This window comes from Aptenodytes forsteri, unplaced genomic scaffold (genome assembly GCF_000699145.1).
Source record: "Aptenodytes forsteri isolate BGI_AS27 unplaced genomic scaffold, ASM69914v1 Scaffold72, whole genome shotgun sequence".
Lineage (NCBI taxonomy): Eukaryota > Metazoa > Chordata > Aves > Sphenisciformes > Spheniscidae > Aptenodytes > Aptenodytes forsteri.
The window spans coordinates 6,211,461-6,233,409 of NW_008796193.1; the positions used below are offsets into that span (position 1 = coordinate 6,211,461).

The following is a 21,949-nucleotide window of genomic DNA, read 5'->3' on the forward strand; positions in this document are numbered from 1 at the left end:
CCGTTACCATAATATTTAAGAATGTGTTCCAGAAATTTTCCTGTGCCACATAGAGTAGTCCTGAATAATTCCCCCCACTTCTAAGTCCAGTCCATGTACTTCAGAACAATAATTAAACATGTTGGTGCACTAAGATCTCACACTATCACACTACTAACAGGGCAAGGTACTAAAAATCCTGTGAGTTGGTTGATTCATACCTTAATATTGGTAGATGTAAGCTTGAAGGCCAGAATATTCTTGTCCCCTATAATAGTAGTGAACCCATCATAAGAACGCATAATTTATGTAATTAAAGATAAATGTAAAGTCCAAAACTTTCAGTCTGAAGTAGATATCGTGGTATAATCTGACAACTGTTTCTGTATCTGTGCATATTCCTAGAAATAACACCACTTCACCTTTTAAAGGGTGCCTTGATCTCCTACCTGGAAATTTCAGATTGTTCTTTTCTTCAGCTTTTTTTTTTTTTAAAAAAAGCTAGATGCATAGGTAAGACTTTCTGTAAAAGACATGTAGGTATTTCTGTTTCAAAGTACTAGTTCAACCAGTTGAAAATTTCCATCAACAAAATTGGCAGACAAAGCTTAGTTCGTTCTTACTTATCTTGTTTAATGTGCTCAGTAGAAATTGCCTAAGGGAAGGAGCAGAACAAGAGGTCAAATACTGTCGTTCTACAGTTTAAACATTTTGAACTTGGAAAAGAATTGATCTTACTCTCTTGTAATAGTAGGTATCATACAGGTGTGAAAATGTGAGTTCACTATAAAAACACTGTTCAACTCTTCTAGAATTTTTGGGATAGCTTCATCTTAAGTGTCAAACTTGTTTGTTACAGTTGTATTTTATACTAAAGGCAATACTATAAGCTGCTTAAGATTTCTCTTTTTTGCAGTGCAATTGATCCTGTAGTTGAAACCTCAGAAACTGCATAATTTCATATGTTGCTTTGTGAAAAATACATCAAATGAACTAAGAAATGGAAAGTATAGGAGAAAAATTGAACTTGGCACATGAGCTGTGAAAAATCAAGTAGTAGTAGTTTCAATACCTCTGCCATTGGTCTAAGCTGGCTCTAATAAATGAAGTCTTAGAAAAAAATTAATTTCAGCGTGTACCAGTTCTGTTTTCTGTGCTCTTTGGGGAATATCTTATACTAATTCTGGTTAATGTTTTCTACTCTTCCTGTTACTCAGGCTTTCCTACAGTGTTCTACCTCTTATTTACCTAGCTTCACCTCTCATATTCTGCTTCTTCAGTTCTGATTCTTTTTCACTCCTTTCAGCAGCTTTCAGCAATCTCAAAACTGGAAACAGAAATGACCAGTTTCATTTTGTGCTGCATTGTGTTGTTCATCAGATGTCAACTGCTGCTATTTCTCCACACAGCTGATTTAGTTGAAATGTACCTCTTCTTGTCCCAGTAGTGACTAAAAGCAGTTGTAGAAATCAAAGACCTAGTCTTTCATATCTCTATTTTTAAATTGTAAGTCCTCAGTTATAACAGAAGGAAACAACCAGATAGTATAGCATGACATAAGCTATAAGTGTTGCTATACTGTTAAAATACTTTACTTCATGTATGTTGTATGACAACAGAAGGAAATGTGTGGAGGGTTAATGGACCACTTTCTCTCTGCAGAGTAACAGAATAGCTAGAGATAACGAATTAAGAGAAAGTGACAAGGAGCAACTGCGAGCCATATGTACACGAGATCCTTTGTCTGAAATCACTGAGCAAGAGAAGGACTTCCTCTGGAGCCACAGGTATTTAAAAACAAAAACCAAACCAAAGAAAAACCCTTGTTGTCACAATCAAACTTCACCTCATTCACTCCAAATTTGTCATGATTGTCTTGGGCTTTCCTCCCTTTGCTTTATTCTGTATTGTTAGGGTTAGTGCTTTAGAAAAGGCTTTTAAAGCATTCTGCATTGTATGCCTTGGTTCATAAGCCCATGGAGAAAAGTTGTTGAATTAGTTTCATTCACATTTTCCCCGTTACTGCAGTCTTACCTTCATGCATGGATCCTGACACCACCTTATGGTATCAATCGGGTTCTGCTGACAAAGGAAGAAAAAGGTGCAAGACTGAGGGGACATAGTAGATGGTTATTGAAGCAAAAATGACATTTCGTACATACAACTTTTCTTCTCTTTTGCAGACACTATTGCGTGAATACTCCAGAAATTCTGCCCAAATTACTTTTGTCTGTTAAATGGAATTCTAGAGATGAAGTGGCCCAGGTAACATATAGCACTGAAGAAGCTTTAAGTTTTGAAGAAGCTTTTAAAATATGCAATTTTAAAGAAAACTTCTGGCATTTAAAAACATGTTATCTGTGCGTGATACCTCGAACGTAAACTCAGATGATTCAAGTTGCCACTATAACTGACTGATCAGTTTGGTCCATAGTTCTTGTTCTTTAGCTCAGTTTGAGTCTTAGGATTTTCTCTTGGTGGTGTTACTCGAATCCTTGTTATGTTGCTGATTTGTCAATTACAGTTAAATGTGAGGTTTTGTTTTCATTCTTTTTATAGTGGATAAAATAACAAAGTCAGCTGGCAACTAATACAAAATTGTTTATTGAGAGAGGACTGGCAAGTAAACAGCTTCTACTCAGAAGCAGTTTGTGTCTGATGATACCTTCTAATGGCTGTGTATTACTTCTTCCTAATCAATGCAAATGTGTAACGTGCTTGGACTTCTTGTCCACAGATGTACTGTTTGGTAAAAGATTGGCCTCCAATCAAGCCAGAGCAAGCAATGGAGCTTTTGGACTGTAATTATCCAGATCCAATGGTGCGAGCTTTTGCAGTTCGGTGTCTAGAGAAGTACTTGACAGACGACAAACTGTCTCAGTACTTAATCCAGCTAGTACAGGTATATAATATATTTTGGTATACTTGATGTCTTGTGTATATTCGATGATCACAGAGGCTTAAAATACAACAAAAGTTAAGATGATGTGAAAAAGAGGTCATCAAAAGTATCTGTTTGCATTGTGGATTATTTAGTAGGAGGAGGTGAAATGTTCACTTTCTGTAGTGCTGTGGTTTTGCTTGTTGATATTAAATGCCAACATTTTGCAGAGATGCAGAACTGTTCTACCAACTGGAACAGGCAGCTATTTCAGCTGTTGTAACATATGGGGAAAGTATGAGCAGAAGCATCTTCTCAAAACTTTGAGCAAGTTGAGGCTAAAATATTTGGTAACAGTAAAGGAAGTGTCAGATAAGTTCCTGAAATAGAGGCAGACAATCTACTGTTAGCAGATACTGTTCAAATCCTAACATATGCAAGTATTAATACTAAGATAAGTCATTCTACAAAATTTGATGTAAAACACAGATTGCTTTTTTTTAACTACCTTTAATCTGTATATTGTTCATAGAAATAATAACTGCAGCTGATACTTTTTTTTATGTTCTCTTTATCCTTAACTAGGTTCTGAAATATGAACAGTATTTAGATAATCAGCTTGTGAGATTTTTACTCAAGAAGGCACTGACCAATCAAAGGATAGGACACTTCTTCTTTTGGCATTTAAAGTAAGCTTAATATCATACTAAGGGGTGGTGGGATTCTTACTAGCTGTAAACAATTAGTTGTTCTAAAGGCTTGGCATGCTAAATGTCATTTTTTAGGAAAATATTACCGCTTAAAGTTTGTTTTATATTACTTAAGAGTTTGAATGCATAGTTTGGTAATAGAAGTCATCCCTTGCAGTTTCAAAAGCTAGTTAATAATAGATACTTAGTCTTGTACTTCTTTTTATCTAATGATTCTAAAAGCAGGGTAGTCTAACTAAGATTGCTGGAAGCCTCCCATATTGTTAGGTGTTTACAACTTTGACAGATTCTGCTGTTTGAACTTTATCTTGTATGCCAGATCCCCCACCAGTCTCTTCCAGAAAATTTTAGAAATAATTGAGGCCTAAAGAAAGCCACCCAATTTGACCAGATAAGGCTTTGAAAAATAACTTTTCGTACATGCTTATTAAAGACTTCATAGAGCTTGATAGCCAAAATATCTCAGTGTTCTTCCTTACTAAGTATAACATGGGCTTTTGTAATTCCTGGTGTTGAGAAGGCTAAGCATAAATCAGCCTACAGCATACTGGATTGTAGCTAGGTCTCACCTAAAATGCTGTTCTAAGATACTGTGATCAGACACAGAAATAGAAGCAAGGAATCTTTTGTTGTGCTTTCAGTTTTCTACTTCCCTTGGTAATCATCAAGGATAATGGAATAAGTTGCCTTATTAACTTGTTTGAGGGGATGTATTTTAGGACTGTGCAAAGACTGAGAGTAGGTAAGAACAAGGAAACTAGAGGGGCCACAGCCTGGGATTGGCTAAATGAGACAAGGAGAAAATGAAACAGGTTAGCTTTGCTCTTAGCAAGGAAATCTGGAACTTGACTTGAAAGCTTGAGGCTTACTACAGAGTTTCTGGGAAGCATGGATTTTGAACAAAGGCAAGGGGTAGAGAAGGACAGGATGAAGCAAGAAGGAATGGGGAAAAAGTTTATCAACTCTGTGCTGAATTAGTTGTAAAGGGTACTGAAGTCTGATTAGTTCAGTCAAAACAAGATGACTTGTAGGAGGTCAATACAAGTTATTTATGTGAAAAGAAGGATCCATAAACAGCCTTCAGGAAAGATGTTACAGGTATAGCTTCATTTTTGGCACCTCTGAGTGGTCTTGTCTTTAAGCTATAACTGTTCTTCCTCTCTGTGTAGGTCTGAAATGCACAATAAAACTGTAAGTCAGAGGTTTGGTTTACTTCTGGAGTCCTATTGTCGAGCATGTGGAATGTACCTAAAACATCTGAGCAGGCAGGTGGAGGCAATGGAGAAGTTGATTAACCTCACAGATATTCTCAAGCAGGAAAAAAAAGATGAGACACAGAAGGTATTATAAGTTGTGCACATACCAAAATTGTTGCTGTTGAGTCACAGGAATTGCAGAACTGTGTTTTATTTGATTAACTAAAAAGTATTAATGTTAACTTCAATAGATAGTATGTTATCCTAGAAGCTGTAATATTTTCTGTGTGCATTGCCATTGTCTACTTCTTAAGGCAATAGAACTAAAGTTAAGGGTTTCAATTTGTGTAATATGTGGCTAAGCGGAGTTGCTTATGTTGGAACTGTGCAAAACCATGCTTTAAAACCAAAGCTAAAATCTGACACTTAACCTTCATTTACATGTAATTAGTGTTCTCAAAACCTGAATGTGATTATTTATCAGGTACAGATGAAGTTTCTTGTTGAACAAATGAGACGGCCAGATTTTATGGATGCTTTACAAGGTTTTATCTCTCCTCTTAATCCTGCACATCAACTAGGAAATCTTCGGTATTGTCTTCAGTTTTGAAATTTGTCTAGATATTTAAGTAAATGTTTAGTAATGTTAACATTAACAATGTTAAGGTTAAATGATAACATACTAAATGTTACTATCTTCAAAGTTAACTGAATAAAATTTGTAGCAGAGTAATTCATAGAGTGAAGCAGTTTCAATCTAATGGTTTAATAAATTGGGGAACAACATGACAGCTGTTCCTTTAAGGTGACAGGAGTTTTTCCATTTGTAAGGAAATGTACACAAAGTAGGTATTACCTAGTCTGCAGTCCTTTTTCCATTTGTAAGGAACACACGCTGCTAAAGGAAAACTTACAATATAGCCAGTTCTTCGCTGGGCTTAGCAAATAGTTAACATTGCACTTAGTAATCTAAGTTTGAAGCTGAAAGTAAAAATGGTTGATTGTTGGTTACCTGTGCATCTTTAATTTGATACTAGTTCAAAGTTTGAAGAAAACAGGGATAACTTAGTAGTATTACAGAAACATGGTATGAGAATCAAATTGTGCCTATTTCATAGAAATCTTATCTCTTTTATAGGCTTGAGGAGTGCAGGATAATGTCATCTGCAAAAAGGCCCTTGTGGTTGAACTGGGAAAACCCAGATATTATGTCTGAATTGTTGTTTCAGAACAATGAGATAATCTTTAAAAATGGAGATGGTAAGGAAAAATAAGTGTAATCCAAAAGCTACATATCTGTTTGTTTTCCTAACCTACTGTTTAGTATTTTTTCTAAACATATAAAATACATATATTGAAAAAAAAAATTTAAGATCATCTGAGCAAAGCAATTTTCGTTTCCAGAAGAATTAAGCATGCACAAATAAGTATGTGTCCTAGTCATGTACAAATTTTGTATGTTATAGGATGCTCGGTCTGTTGAGGTGGAACATGATACTACTTAATACTTTGGGTTTTTTACTTGAAAATGTCTTCAGGATATTACAGTTGTGTAATCTGTAATTCCATTGTCATGTTTTTAGTGTATATTTTTAAACAGCCTTGAAATCGCCACCACAAATTTATATTCATTCTCAACTATTTAAAATCTGCTTTTCTCTATTGAGAGAACAAAACCTACACTAAACTATGCAAGCCTCGTTTCCTTTAGACATACTTTTGGGGGGAAAGGTAAAATAAGATGTAACAAAGTGTTCTGGTGTTATGAAATTTGCAATCTCTATGTATTTGACTATTCCAGACTTGCGTCAGGACATGTTGACACTTCAGATAATTAGAATTATGGAAAACATCTGGCAAAATCAGGGTCTTGATCTTCGGTAAGCATTAGAGGTCATTCTCAAGCAATGCTGCTCTTAATGGTTTTTGCATTGGTTTCTTACCAGAGATTGCTTCTGTTATCCCAAGGGTAATACATTAAATGCTATAAATAGGCATGTTAGTACATGTTAGAGCAATTTTTAATTTTTTTAATAACCTTTAGTTAGCTAAAGTATTGGATTCTGTAAAGGTAAGATCGTATTTGACAAATACTTAAGCCTCATTCAAGTGGGTGTGAGGGATCTACATACCACTAAAAGAGCTAATACACACTAGCCACACTCTGGTCTACTGATGGTATCTGTAGGATCTGCTTCGAACAAGTTGCCAAACTTGCAGCCCTGTTGAGCGATGACTCTTTGTAGTTGGTATCTTCTTTTTGGTACACAAAGTGGGTATTACCCAGTCTGATATGCATGCAGCTTCTCCACCTCTAAATAGTCTGTGAGTGCAGTAGCTTCTGCAGAATGCCATTCAGTATAAACTATTCTGCTTCTGGAAAACTGATGCTAGACAGGTCACGCTTCCAAATATGCGTTTGCTGTGTGGCAGACTTTTAGGTGGTGGCGTAACAGAGCTGCCTCTGCACTATCAAACCAAGTATGTTCTTTGCACCCCCAGTTCTCATTTCCTCCTCATCTAGACGAAAGGACCTGTTGATCTACATAATCTCTCATGTGTCTGGGCAACTCTTTTGTCTCTAGTACTGTAATGAGTGACAGAATTATGGCTTTGTCCAAGAATGGTTTGCAGAGTTCACAGTGCTTGTGTCTTAAAGAGTAGCCAGCTATGGTCTGCAAAGTACATTCTCTCCCACCTATTGCCACTGTTCTTAAAGAGGCGGCATGGAGCTTTAGAAGAGAAGTTGAATAGGTATGGTGTAAGTGACAGGCTGATTGGAGGAAAAAAAAAAAGGCAAACAAACAAAAAACCACAAAAAAACTCCCAGCTGTCAGTCTGCTATACTGAAAGACTGAAATGAGCATGCAAGATGAGGCAGCTGATGGACTCTGAGTCTTGAGCAAGCTACAGATTACACTAGAGGACAAAAAGAAAATCTTTTGAGGATCTAGAAATTGCAACTCATCCCACTAACGCCACTAAACTCTGTCTCTATGGTACAGAAAGTCTAACAGTCCAAAGTTTATGCCACATCCTTAAGAAAATGGATGGGTCTCACTGTTCTTCTTTGATCGCCAAATCAGACTTTTATCTAAAAATGCAAGTGTAGATAGGTAGATATAAATATACTTTTAGTACCTGCAAATAAAGTGCTGTTAGTCCAGAGTGGAGAAGCCCACCTCCACGGCAACACCAGCAGTCAGCTCTGCCACTGGCTACACATTGCACTGGTGTTCTGTAGATTATGAAGTCTAATAGAAAGCCATGATAAATTGTTTTTTCTAGGGTTTTTACCATGGCATCACAAAAAAACCTTCCGATACTCCAGTGTTCCTAGAAGGCTGTTTTACTCTATAGGTATGACACTTTTGCTCCAAAAAGGAAACTTCAGGAGAGAAGAGGGCTGCTTTTAGGTACCTGACCCTCTCTCCCAAATATTTTAACAGAGGATGTTAAACATGGTAGTGGCCATGTTTCTTTCAGTCTTTTGAATAAAAGATTGGTTTTGACTTGGTTTTCTCAGATAAAATGTTTTGAATGTAATAGAAGAAATACAGACTTTGGGGGAGGGCGAGGAAAGAGGCCTGTGAAAGAAAAGGGAGGCAGAGGAATTCATTTCTTCTACTTGTAAGGAGAAAAATGGACTACTGAGATTATCCTTTGAGTTTCACTTAAATTACAAAAAAGTCACTTATGATGCTCTTTAAAGAGTCCATGAATAAACATCTGTTTACAGATAGTCCATTAACATCTGGATAAATTGTAATGTTGCTGGCTATAGATTCCAGTTACAATTTTGTAATATAATCAGGTACTATTCAGAAACTTATTTTGAAGGTCCCATGCTGGTTTTACATACAAAGTATTACCTGCTACTTGTTTACAGAAACCCATGAAATCCTAACATTTGTTTTCTGAATGCTTAGATTCTGTCCCTAGTACTTCACTCTGAGTATAATTGAATAGATCTCGTTAAATCATGCTGAATGCCTTTTTAAGGGTTTTTCCAGTGTATTCCCCAAGGCCTCCAAGAACATGTTAATAAAATTTTGCTTTAACCTTTTGTCCTGATATAAAACTGAAGAATGACATTGGTGGATACAGTGGCTGGCATGTTACTGTACTAATATCTGGTACATTTTTTTCCACAAGACTAATGATAATACACCTATAAATATTAAAACAGATTTTCATATCCTAAAGTAACAGATGACACTCACCTGATAGGGGTTATCGGACATGCCTGTTGCTTTTTGTCTTAAAACTTAACTCTGTAAAAAAACCTTTGTCTTTCAGGATGTTGCCTTATGGTTGTTTGTCTATCAAATATCTGGTACATTTTTTTCCACAAGACTAATGATAATACACCTATAAATATTAAAACAGATTTTCATATCCTAAAGTAACAGATGACACTCACCTGATAGGGGTTATCGGACATGCCTGTTGCTTTTTGTCTTAAAACTTAACTCTGTAAAAAAACCTTTGTCTTTCAGGATGTTGCCTTATGGTTGTTTGTCTATCGGTGACTGTGTGGGACTCATCGAGGTAGTGAGGAGTTCTCATACGATCATGCAGATTCAGTGTAAAGGAGGCTTAAAAGGGGCATTGCAGTTCAATAGCCATACGTTGCATCAGTGGCTGAAGGACAAGAACAAAGGAGAAATGTGAGATTTCCTGTTGCTTGTTTTTCTTGTTCATGTGCTCTTTTTGATGGAAACTTCAAGAGAACTGAAGTTCATCAAGTGGGAAATTATGTCCATCTGTTTTTAGGTTTTTCCCTGCCCTTGTTTGCCTAGTATTCCTGCCTGTAGCTCTTTTAATGAGTTTGGGTGGTTGTGTGACTTCTCAGCAGTAAAGCGTAAGTTGGAGGTAGAACTATGAAGATATGGCTTAAGTCTGTATTTTAACAGTAGCTCATCAAAATGAAAACTGCTGGCCTTCAAAAGAGGGACAGTCATTTTAATAGCTAGTTTACTGTTCTGTGATGTAGCTGTAAGTACTTCTGTTTTCAGAGTACACTGAATTTCTTCCTTACTTTGATAAAGTCCAGAAACTCTGCTTCATTGAGAGAAAACAGTAGTAGTTGGTCCTTCCTTTATGGGAAGGAAGAAAAAAATCTGCACTTTTGTATTATTAGAATATCTGTAGGAAAATGTCTCCTTTGTTTTCAATAGGTATGATGCAGCTATTGACTTGTTTACACGTTCTTGTGCCGGCTACTGTGTTGCTACCTTTATACTGGGCATTGGTGATCGCCACAATAGTAACATCATGGTAAAAGATGATGGACAAGTAAGATATGTTTTTCTAAAACCATAGCCTAATGTCATCTCTCCCTTGGATTAGAGTTTGTTTAAAAAAAAAAAATCTATCTGAATAATAAGTAAATGATCAATTTTACTATGACATCATTTAAACAAGGAATTACTAATCTTAAAATAACTTTCTGTCTTTCCAAGCTGTTTCACATTGACTTTGGGCACTTCCTCGATCACAAGAAGAAAAAATTTGGCTATAAAAGAGAGCGTGTGCCATTTGTCTTAACACAAGACTTTTTAATAGTGATTAGTAAAGGAGCCCAAGAATGTACCAAAACAAGGGAGTTTGAAAGGTGAGCCTTTTTTTTTAAGCATTTAACTTCCAAAGTATTTTGTACCTAAAATGCACTTTACTACTGGTGACCTTTAATAATTAGGCCTTCTAACTGAAAATTAGTATTTTAATTGGCTTGCAGTGAGTATGTTCTAATTCTTTAGTTGAAGATCAGCCATCCACTTGTAAATCAGTAGGTGATCTTAGTGCTTATGTGGCCTTCAGTTCATGAAACCTCACCTTAGCTTTGCAGGGTCAGCACACATGTGAATAAAGATAAATTTTTTTTACTATCTGAATCTTTTTTTATTTAACACTTAAAATCCTCTTGGGATTGCATAGCTGTAAAAATGGAGAATTCTTAAATGTCAGGTGTAATGCGCATCAGAGCCTTACTGGTCACTCAGCAATACTTCTCTCTCCTATAGCTGCTGTGGTATCAGCTCTTCAGCTGGCTGGTGTGGTTTGTGACATTCTGCAGAACCTACTAAGAAAGGAGAACTTTAAAATAATAACAAATAAATAAATTCTGTTGCTGTAGTCATTCCTAATATCTGTCTTTCCAGATATCTAGTCTTTGAGAGGTTTCAATTTTAATCTTAATTTCATTATGTTGCGGGAGAGGAAGACAGATTTTTAAGTTAAGTTATAGTTGTCTGTCTGAATGCTGCAGTGAAGCTTTTTTGCATTTTTCTTAACCTGACTTAAATTAGTGATTTCAGCATAAACGGGTATTTCTCACCCAATACAGCAAATGCCCCTGTCTTCAATGCATTCTCCAGAGTATCTAAGGAGCAACAGCTACTGCCCTCATAAAACTACGGGAGAGAAGTGCATCTCTGACGATAACCAGGAAAGCACTGTTTGCAGCAGTATATCATGAAATGTGCTTTGAAATCTGAAATGTCAGTAGCAATGACTAAAATGGCTCTGTGAACTCCCATAAACTTGTGTGGAACGCTTGCATGAATTGCAAATGAGGTTTCAGGCTAAAAAGCCTGTCTTCAGTTTGGCTATTGCATTAGTCTGACCATTACTAATTCTTACAGAAATGAAGATAACCTGAGTAGGAAGATGAGGATATTTTCTCAGCAACATTATGGTGTTCTTATTGGACTAAGACTGCCTACTTTTTTAGTGTCCAGTTACCCGAAAACTGTTTCGGAGGTGAAGAAGTAATATGCATCTAATAAGGAAATAACACTGAGCTTTTTTCCCCGTGTCTCTTCCAGGTTTCAGGAGATGTGTTATAAGGCTTATCTAGCAATTCGGCAGCATGCCAATCTCTTCATAAATCTCTTCTCCATGATGCTTGGCTCAGGAATGCCAGAACTGCAGTCCTTTGACGATATTGCATACATTCGAAAGACCCTTGCATTGGACAAAACTGAGCAGGAAGCTCTTGAGTACTTCATGAAACAAATGAATGATGCTCACCATGGTGGCTGGACAACAAAAATGGACTGGATCTTCCACACAATAAAGCAACATGCTTTGAACTGAAATGAAAGCAAAGAAAACAAGAACTGATAGCCCACTTTGTGGGTACTGCACTGTTAATACCCGTTAGCAGCAAAGACTGGTTGCATAGGAATTGCACAAACCACGAACAACATTAGAATTTATGGCAACAAAAGAGATGAACTGTTCAGACAACTGTCGAAATAATGTAAAACAGGGTTTCAGATAGCACTAAAATTGTACACTTCAAAAATTAAGCTTTAGTATGATGTGTGACTTCATGTTATGCCTTAAGCCCAAAAAGGTAAACTTGGAAGAATGTTTCCTTTTTTCATTTGATAGGATAAATTAGAAGGAAAAAGAAAATAGTGCTAGCATGAACATAGTCCATCACATATTACCTTAGATCTGGTACAGCAGATAGAGACTATGCTGGATTGAGAAGAGTGGAAAGAAAATTCAAGTGATAGTGAACATTTAAATGCAGCATAGTTTGAAGGGAAGGAGTTTTAAGCTCAAAGATCTAAAAACAATAGTGAGAGGACAGTGCCTTTTAAATGTGCTCAGAGGCATTAACATTTATGGGGTTTAGATGACACTTTGATTTCTGGGTCTGTCATCTGCACCATTTCTGAAAGCAGTAGGAAATAGGCCCATTCAGTATGGTGTTTCTTCTGCTCAGTGTTTCTAGGGGTGCAATTCATACCTTCACAAAAACTCCCTATCATCCCCAAAAACTGACTAACCTGGAAATTTGAATGGTCAGAATTGGGTTTAGTGCAACAGAGAGTTGTAGTGTTCATCTTAGGTTTGCTTTAATCTAACTTGAACTGAATAGATTTTTTTCATACATGTTTTCCAGAACCTAAAGAAAGGTGAGTTATTAAAATTATTGAAAGATTATTTTTTTATAAAGGCTATTTATATAATAGGAACTATTATTAATATATATTCTTTATTTACATGATTTGTCCAATATTCACTCTTTTAATTTTGCAGCCCAGTTCTATCTGTCCAAGACTCCCGTTTCCACTAACGTCACTGAAGGTGACCAGATATACTCCTAGGACCAAATTCAACCCTGGTGAAAGAGGACACAAGTACCGTTGAAGTAGTGGGAGATACACCCACTAATGCCAGAGGTGAACTTGGCCTAAGTCTCTTCAAAAATTTTTGGGCATCACTCTTCACGTTAATGAAGTGATATGCTGGCTATTCAAGGAACGTATGTTTAAACCCTCAATCTTTGGGTCCACCATTTCTCTTCTTTCTTCCTCCTTTGGAAGTGGTTGTTTAATCCAGTAACAGATACATCAGAAATAGCAGTTTAGATTTTCAATATGATCAATAATAAGCAGTTCAACATACAGCAGATATGCTGGCTAGCTCAAAGCATGTGGAGTTACCAAACATTTTATAGCTTTGTCTGTTTTATGTGTGTGTGTGTAATATATATTTGTAAATCTAGTTGTTGTCCTCTAACACAATTACGATGTGTGCAATCAGTTAAATTGGCACCACTTTTTGAAACTGTTCAGAGTACCGAGGATTTCAGATTGCCCTTATGCACAACTTCAGGTAGGACTGTTTTTCTAATTATTAAACAGGTTTTTAATTAGTGAAGCCCATGATTCTGAGGGTGATGTTCACCCTAACATTTTAAACTTGCTAGATTGGCAGCACTTGGAGTGAATTCCGAAGGTCTGGGGCTTTTGGGGGTTCAGCTCTTTCACTTGCAAACACACACCGAGGTGCCACTCAAAGTGCAATACCACATGTAATATAAAATATGCTGACAGCTGGTGTTAGATTAGAATATAAGTATATAAATAAATTGTACTTTGTGCAGGCTGTACTGATGAGGTAATGAGTGGTTGGCTTCATTTAGCGAATTGTAATATATTAAAAATGTGCAATCAATTACGTTATGAAAGACTTCGGGGATTGTAAAGCCAAGACTTTTTGGTCTTTCAAGACACTTTCATAGTCAAGATCCTGCAGTTGATTACTGCACACACGGATACTTGATGTTGTAGGGGGAAACCTGTTTCTGTGAAAACTTCAGAAGTTCCAAGATTGGTATGAGGAATGTGAAGTTTTATTTCCTTAGTTCTACTAAATATTTTGGAGTAGTCTAATAGACTTCCCATTACTCTTTCTGTTGACTGTTACATATTCCTTTCTGTTCATATGAATAACTTAACTCCTGCTAACCTTGGTCATACTTTCTAGAGCAAAATTACCCTTGTATGTATTACTTCGCAGTCAACACACTCTAATGGTTTAGCTCTTTTAAAATATGGCTTAGTTTCAGTTTAAATTTGGCTCACAAAATCTGAGACCCTGTTGGCTGTAACTCTTAATTTAACTGAGTAAAACTTGCACAGATGCCACATTAGGTGCTATATTATCCTTATTTATCTGGTATTGAAACAATGCTTTACCTCGTTTATCTAAGAGATGGTCAGCCTTTTCCAGCCTGGATGAAAAGATCAACTCAAGGTTATTGGATGTTATCAGCCCAACTTCTTTTGTACTTTGCCCCTTCCTAGCCATTTACTTCTGTAAATACAAGTATAAATGTCTTTCAGTTCAACCATACAGGGTTCTGCACCCTTTTTGCACAAATGTATGAGGAATCTGGCTCTGTTTCCACAAGTTCCCGCAACTAAATGCTGTGCGCAAGCTGTAGAAGTGATTATGAACGTCAAAGAGTAAAAGAAAGGAAACTTCATAGTGATACAGACATAATATGATTTTGGGTAATTACAGCTTTTAAATAAAAAAAAAAAATAGAAGTTCATGGACTTAAGCAGTTGTTCTTACCATAACCAGGATGGGCATTTGAAAAACATCCTGCCAGTGTTTCAGGAAAAAAAAAAATTTTTTTAAGCTTCCAAGTGTTCAACCCTAATTACCTTATCCTGTTATGCCAGTTTTGTGCTGATGTAACTTCACTGAAGATAGTGGAGGTACTATTTAAGCTTCCAGTGTTCAACCCTAATTACCTTATCCTGTTATGCCAGTTTTGTGCTGATGTAACTTCACTGAAGATAGTGGAGGTACTTTTTACTTACTTTGGTGTAAATGAGAGGATGTCATCTGTTCTCAGTATCAGAAATAAGACCTGCTTACAGACTGTGAAAGCACCTGTAACTGAGCTCTAGATTTTTACCGAGATTGCTTGGAATTTGGATTTTTATTTTTTAACTATTCCCACTTCATGGAGATTTGAAAATGTTCCCTTTATTCTGAGAGTCAGCTGCACAAAACACTAAGTAGCTTATTTTGAGCTTGAATTGAATCTGAACACCTTGCTCCTGCAAAACTTTGTAGTAGGACTACCAGAGCAAGGAGCCCAGGATTGGGCCATACGTTTTATTACAAAACATTAGGAAATGGCAATTTAGTGAAATACAAATTTAAAAACAGTAACTTTTTCAACTGTGAAACTATGTTTGATTTAATGACAGAACAGGCTGCTGCTGATTGGTTTTTCTTAAAAATATATTCTTTGCTTTCCTAAAGGTAGCAGAAAAAGCACCTGTACTGACTTATATATGCATACTTTTCAGTTCTGAAGGGGTGCATTAGTAGTCTTTTCATAGGTGAAACAGACTTTCAGTAGAATTTTAAAATAAAAGCATTTAAATAAAACCAAAATTGCTAGTGGTTTGGCATCTTGCGGAGAAGATATAAGCCTGCATATTAAGGGCAATATAGAAATTGCCAAGCCTGTAGAGAACTTTGTATGTGATGACCCTGCTGTTGGTGGTTTGGAGGGTTGGTTTTGGTTTTTTTCCAAACCTTCCTTTTTATGTAAAATATTAAATGCCCTTTAGTGGTCAGTAGCCCATGTTTGTTGACAATTTGAAGGTATTTTCTTTGCTTTGTCATTTTATAACTGGCATGTTCCAATGTCTGTTCTTAATTGTGAATTCCTCCTGTTTTGCATGTCTGTACAGGTTGCAGACCTGGGCTGGACCCATTCAAAAAACAATCATCAAAAAAGCCACTTGAAACTACTATTTTCTTGATGTCTTTGACATCTTGAAAATGCTTCAAGTTAATGAAAATGGTGTGGTATTACAGAAAGAATTGTAACTTGCTGCTTCTAAGATTTTTTTTTTAACTTCTTTCTCTTGTTTTAGTTTTACTTGAATGGAAGAAGAACCACACTTGGGTTTTGGTTTTTTTAAATACTATATAGCTGTGGATGTTGTTGCAGATTGTTGAATCCCACTTTAATTTTGCAATACGTTTCATACAAATAATGAATTTGTATCTCTCTTCCGTGCTGAAAGTTGTCTCAGTTTAAGGCTCTATCTGTCCAAAATGATGTGTAGCTCACCACGCCTGCAGTTGGTGTGGGTTTTTTGGGTGGTTTTTTGGTTTTTTTATTTTTTACATCTGTGTTAATGAAGGGAAGCCAACTGGAAACCGGATATAGAAGTTCTCTATCTGCATACACTAACCAAATCTATAGGTGCTCTGGTCTTTGAGAAATTCTGATTTCACTTTATGCTGATATAACACTGACTTCATCAGAATCACTCTGGATTCACAACAGCATATGAAATCAGAATTAGACTATATGTATATTAAAGTTCCAGATGACTTATTCATATGATTCAGTATGAAAGGCGTTCACTTAATGAGGAATGTTTACTAGCAGTCCAGGTAAACACTTGACAATTTTACTTTGGAATAGTCTTTATTAACTAGCTTTTTCAGCTCTCCAATTCATAACTACTGTAATCTTGTCTATCGTTAATTTCATTCTTGAGACTTCCAGGATTTTTCTTACTTGCTAGCTTAAATGTTTCCTCTTCCTACTCTTTCATAGTATAAAGACTTTCCACACTCAGAAAAAATAGTTGTTCTTAATTAGCAGTGCAGTATTCTTGACATCTGAGCTTTATGGGATAGATTTTTAAAAGTATGACGTCTTACTGTGTTAGCACTCCTGACTCTAAGCCAGAGGTGGATCCCTCTGTCCCTATCTCTTCCCCTTCCCCCTCCAACACCCCTTTCCCCAAAAAAGGGACATGCCCATAGCATAAGAACAACATAAAATATTTGTAAGAGAAGATCAATTGAAGCAATGCTCTGCCTGTACTTTGAAGCTAGCGTCCCCATTGGTTTGCATAAATGTGTCTTAATCTTAAGTGTCCTTACTGTCACTTCTGTATGTGCTACAATATTCCTTTGGCATAAAGGTGGCCAAAAATACACTTACTCTATCCTGACTTTCTATGAAATTCTAGTGCCAGTTCCCCAGTAGCTATTAAACTGGTTTAGGAACCATTTAGTTCAGTGTAACTGCATCAATTTTGTTAGGAATTTGTTCCAGTATTAAATTAATCACAGTTAAACCTGACCTAATTATATTGCTGAAGTTATAGAAAGCCTAATTCAAGCAGAAGCTGTTTCTCCTAAGAATCTTATGTCTGCTGTATCTTAGTTAATCCCTAAGAGCCAAAACATGGATATTCATAGCTGCAGTCTCATTCTGTTTTGTTTCTTTGGTTTAAGGACATTTAATCTATTCCCGGGCTTTATTAATAGTGTTCTATATCCTGAATTATCAGCTGCCCCAGGCTGTCCAAAGTTGTCTTACTGTTTCATTTGGGGCAGGGGAAAGAAGAGGAAGGGAGGAAGAGATGAATCCTCTTCTTTCTTGTCTTACAGCCACTGTAGTCCAAATTCTTCATCTTCTCTTGTGAAGATAAATGTATAATTCATCATCTGGAAGTATCATCCTTTCCCCTTGCCCCCTTGCACCTCTGCAAGTTTTAACTGTGAATATCCACATACACTATCAAAATCCACTTTCCTGGTAGAGAAAAGGATTTAAAATATATATGGCGGCAGTCTGATGTCCTGGATTCTCAGGCTTGAAATTTCCAAAGTACTGTTGTCACTAACTCGCACCACAATTGCAAGAACTCTCACAGAATCACACAGAATTGTTGAGGTTGGCAGAGACTTGTGGAGATCATCTAGTCCAGCTGCCCTGTTTGAAGCAGGGTCAGCTAGAGCAGGTTGCTCGGGACCTCATCCAGTTAGGTTTAGAGCCTGTCCAAGAAGGAAGAATCCACAGTAATTTTTTTTTCCTCAATGTTTATATGAAATTTCTTCTGTTTCATTGCCTAGTGTCCTTTCAGTGGGCAGCACTGAGAAAAGCCTTGCCTGTCTTCTTTACTCCTCTCCATCAAGTATTTATATACATTGACAAGATGCCCCTTGAGCTTTCTCTTCGCTGGGCTAAACAATCCCAGCTCTCAGCCACCCCTCCTAGCCCTTCATCACCTTCATGGCCCTTTGCTGGACCCGTTCCAGTACATCCATGTCTGGCTCATACTGGGGAGCCCAGCACTGGACCCAGCACTCCAGGTGTGGCCTCACCAGTGCTGAGCAGAGAGGAAGGATGAAGGCTTACCTCCCTTGACCTGCTGGCATGCTCTTCCTAAGGCAGCCCAGGATCCTGTTGGCATTTTGGATAAATAGAGCCCAGGAGGGTGTAATCTCTTGGTGCTTTTATGTAACTTTGTTGAAGGTAGTAGCAGTTACATGTCTGCATCAAAAGGAGAGTATAAACACCCACCAGTGCTTGAAATACCTTTTAAAAATGAGACAATTATCTTTGAAATAACCACTACTGGGGGGCGGGAGGGATGTTGCCATGTGTATGTCATTCTGTAATAAAGGTCCTGTGGTAAAGTAGTTAGAAAGCAAGACATTTTTAGTAATAATGGGCCAAAAAAGTATTTAAGATGCAGCAAGATGCATGTGTTGTCATACTGAGAATAGTCTTGCAGTACCTTTAAAAAAAAAAAAAACAACCCTTTTCCCCTTCTGCTGTGCTACTCAAGTAACAAAAGTTTGGCCTATGATACTTATTGTAGTTCATGTTCATGGGAAACTGTAAAAAGTCTGCTTTTTATTTATCTTCGCGGTCTGTATCACATGCTGTTTATTAAAAAAACTACTTTTGTTTGGTTTTTATCACACTTTTGAGTGTTAATGTATATACTAACAACTAAATTAAAACAATATGGTTGGTACACTTGTGAATTCTGAAGTGAGAACTTAAGGAACTTTCAGTCTTGGAGGTGTGATTTGGTGTTGCAGCTCTGCTTTCGAAAAAGGCTAGAAGAAAGATAGAAATTGCGTACATCGGTTAACTTGTGTGTGGGGAACAGAAATGGAATTTGCATTGTTTATTGGTGGGACATCCTAGATGCACGTGGCATTCGTTCTTGTACATACTGATCTTCAAAATAAGTAACTTATTTTAGATGTAGGCTGTTAAAGTTGTGATGAGAGGAGATGTTACTGAAGTGTTTCAGCTGGATGGTTTTAAAGCCTCTACTAAATCAATCTGGTTGGTTTTTTTTTTTTTTTGAAAAATACCCTTCATGCTTTCATTACCAAAACTATGTTTTAAAAAACAAACTAGGTTGTATTTTTGTATCCAATACTAGTTTTAAAAGAGCGAGAAACATATTTGGGAAATTACTCACTGGCAGGTATAAGAGCATGGGGCTGCAATGGAATTGCTTCTGTGGACGTGTTGGTCACTTTGGACTTCAGTTGCTAACAAACTGCTATTGTGGGAGGGATTTGAGCACTCTTGCTGAGAATTTCACTTTTTTGGAGGGATCAGGGTTTTTAATCAGGTCACTTCTACACATCTTTGTCCCCCGTAAGCTTTAAACTTTGTACACTGGTCAATTCTGTTTCAGATCACCACTGCCTAGTTTTGAAAAGGGCTATGTTCCAGCAGGTGCTCAGTCTGCACAGGATTCAAACTCCGTAATAAAAGGTGGACATCGTTATCCTTACACTTATTTTGAAGCTCAAGCTGAGCTCTAGTCTGGAGAGAGCGAATTAAAGTATGGCTAGTGATTTTGAAGTAGCTAGTTCAGTAACCTGAACTAGCAGATTAAATGTCTGTTTATTACAGTGTATGGTGAGTTTTACCTTTTCTAGTAACTATGAAATGGTTATGAGTGGTTACTACCTTGTTTTAAATGCACAGGATGGTTCAGGGGAAAAGGATCATCAGTTCTTGTTCAAATGCAAATTTTAGACTCTACTGCCATTACCATGGTGTGATTTTATGGTAGTTCTAAGTCTCAATCCCTAAAGCATCAAAAAATTACGGAAAACTTGCAAAATAATGCTGGTGAAACAGAAGAATGATTTGCAATGTGGGCAGTCTTGCTTTAGCACAGAAATCTCAGTGAGCCCTTCCTGATTTTATGCTTGGAAATCAGTCTGGTTTCCAACCTGCATTGGAAAGACTTGGTCCAAAATCTGAACCCATCTAACAAAAAAGCAGGAGAACTGATGCTAGACAGGATACCTCAGATAGCCTCCTATATGTCCTTTTAAACACCAACAAATCTACTGTCTGCAAAGGTAGATGAGCTATACTTACTGCTTTCACTGAAGAAAGTTTACTCCATTCTTCTTATTTTGGTAAGGATACATCCCTGCTAATTGAAACGAGCTTCATCTGTGTTGCCCATTTAAACAATAATGTGAATATCATGCAGGCTTTTCTATATGTCCAGTTGGAATGGCTTCTGGGTGATTAAAACCTGACCCAGAGCTGTCTGAACATCCCAAGCATGTGGTGGTTTAGAAAACAAGACTCATCCAGACTTTTCTGTCTAAAGCACTGATGACACTGTTTGATGCCCATGACTTTGAACTGGATCTGCAGCTTCAAAGGGGATCCTCCTCAGATGTTTTTATTTCACTCAAAGTCTTGTCTCTTTATCTGACATAGGTGGTGTTGGGCTGTGCTGCTTTGTGTGGAGAAGAAATCAATCAAAAGGTACAGAAGAGGTGGTGTGCTTTATGTGAAAGTGACTTGGTTACCCTCGTTCTTTCTCACCGAGCAGGACTGAATTCAAAGGAAAGGGTTTGGTTTTGTGTGGTTTTGTTGGGTTTTTTTTTCTTTTTCCCTTGGCAAATTATGGCTTGTCAGTTCCCATTACTGCCCTCTGCTGGGAACTGGGGAAAGTGCTTCCCCCCCCTTTTTTGGAATAGTTACATGGAAAACTTTTTTTGGTGAATGGAGGGAGAAATCTGTTGGCATCCACCCATTTGGGTGGCTATAGCGAATTTATGAGAACTTTAACACAAGCTGTCCTGGAGAAACCTCAGCTCCTATGGCTGGAATAAACAGCAGAGAACAAACTGAACTGGGATGCCAGGATCTTGTTTGATTGGTAATTCAGCTCAGGAGATAATAGATACACTACATCTATTCAATTTCTGAGGGCTCAGCAGTGTGTCTTCAAAAGGATACCTTTACTTATGTTCATGCTGCTTACCATCAAACCTGTGTGATCATAGCAGGAAGCTCTTTCTGTGTGGCTGTAACCAAATCAGATCACCCTAAAGACATGTTTCCAACTTTCAGGACAAAGGCTAAAGGTAGGATTTCATAAACAGAGTAAGTCCAATCTCAACTTCCAGCTAATGAATAAAACTGAGGCCAGAAGCAGGGTATAATTTTTCTACTAATCGCTGGAGCAACAACATTAGGGATGTTGTGGGTTGTCTGCTAATTGAAAGCTCGATCTTAAAATTAGGTAACTTGAGGCTAAGCCAGAGCGCAATAGCTCAATGAATGAAATGCTTGGTAAAATTCCACAATCTCTTTTAAGTCATCAAACGAAGTGACTGTAATGGAATCCCTTGTGTCTTCAAAATAAATGACTTATTATTTTGAAAAATAAGATGCTGTTTGAAATATTCTGCTTTGTGGGGAAATAACTTACTGCTCATTACTATGGCATAAAAGAAAAAAGTACAGATGAAGCGAGCAAAAAGGGGATTCTTTTGTGATTTCAAAATTTTCCAAATTTGTAAAGGGGAAAGTTGCTTATTTTAATTCATCGACCCTTATTTTATATTGATATATTAGATGCTGTCAGATGCTTTACAAGCCCTGGACAAAGCCTTTGTATGAAAATGTGCTGGAGAGCTTCTCTGAACATATATTGGCAGCGGTGGGATGACAGTATCGTGTATAAATTGAAGGATAAAGTAAGGTTTATGTTGCCCCCCCGGCTGCTATGGCGACGAGCGGGGGTCGGGAGGCG

At 37.1% G+C, this 21,949-nt stretch overlaps 1 protein-coding gene across 1 annotated transcript in view; it reads left to right on the top strand.

The window, feature by feature from the left end:
* PIK3CA (phosphatidylinositol-4,5-bisphosphate 3-kinase catalytic subunit alpha) overlaps positions 1 to 18,892 on the top strand; it is a 43,000-nt gene extending 24,108 nt beyond the window's left edge. The window contains exons 12-25 of the mRNA XM_019474333.1: positions 1,642 to 1,766; positions 2,163 to 2,244; positions 2,717 to 2,881; positions 3,446 to 3,549; positions 4,740 to 4,911; positions 5,251 to 5,357; positions 5,905 to 6,026; positions 6,568 to 6,646; positions 9,266 to 9,436; positions 9,947 to 10,064; positions 10,232 to 10,383; positions 11,597 to 12,700; positions 12,825 to 14,797; positions 14,888 to 18,892. Coding sequence (XP_019329878.1) covers positions 1,642 to 1,766; positions 2,163 to 2,244; positions 2,717 to 2,881; positions 3,446 to 3,549; positions 4,740 to 4,911; positions 5,251 to 5,357; positions 5,905 to 6,026; positions 6,568 to 6,646; positions 9,266 to 9,436; positions 9,947 to 10,064; positions 10,232 to 10,383; positions 11,597 to 11,867 — 1,668 coding nt within the window. The 3' untranslated portion in view covers positions 11,868 to 12,700; positions 12,825 to 14,797; positions 14,888 to 18,892. The remainder of the gene's footprint in view (positions 1 to 1,641; positions 1,767 to 2,162; positions 2,245 to 2,716; positions 2,882 to 3,445; positions 3,550 to 4,739; positions 4,912 to 5,250; positions 5,358 to 5,904; positions 6,027 to 6,567; positions 6,647 to 9,265; positions 9,437 to 9,946; positions 10,065 to 10,231; positions 10,384 to 11,596; positions 12,701 to 12,824; positions 14,798 to 14,887) is intronic.
* Positions 18,893 to 21,949: the final 3,057 nt, after the last annotated feature.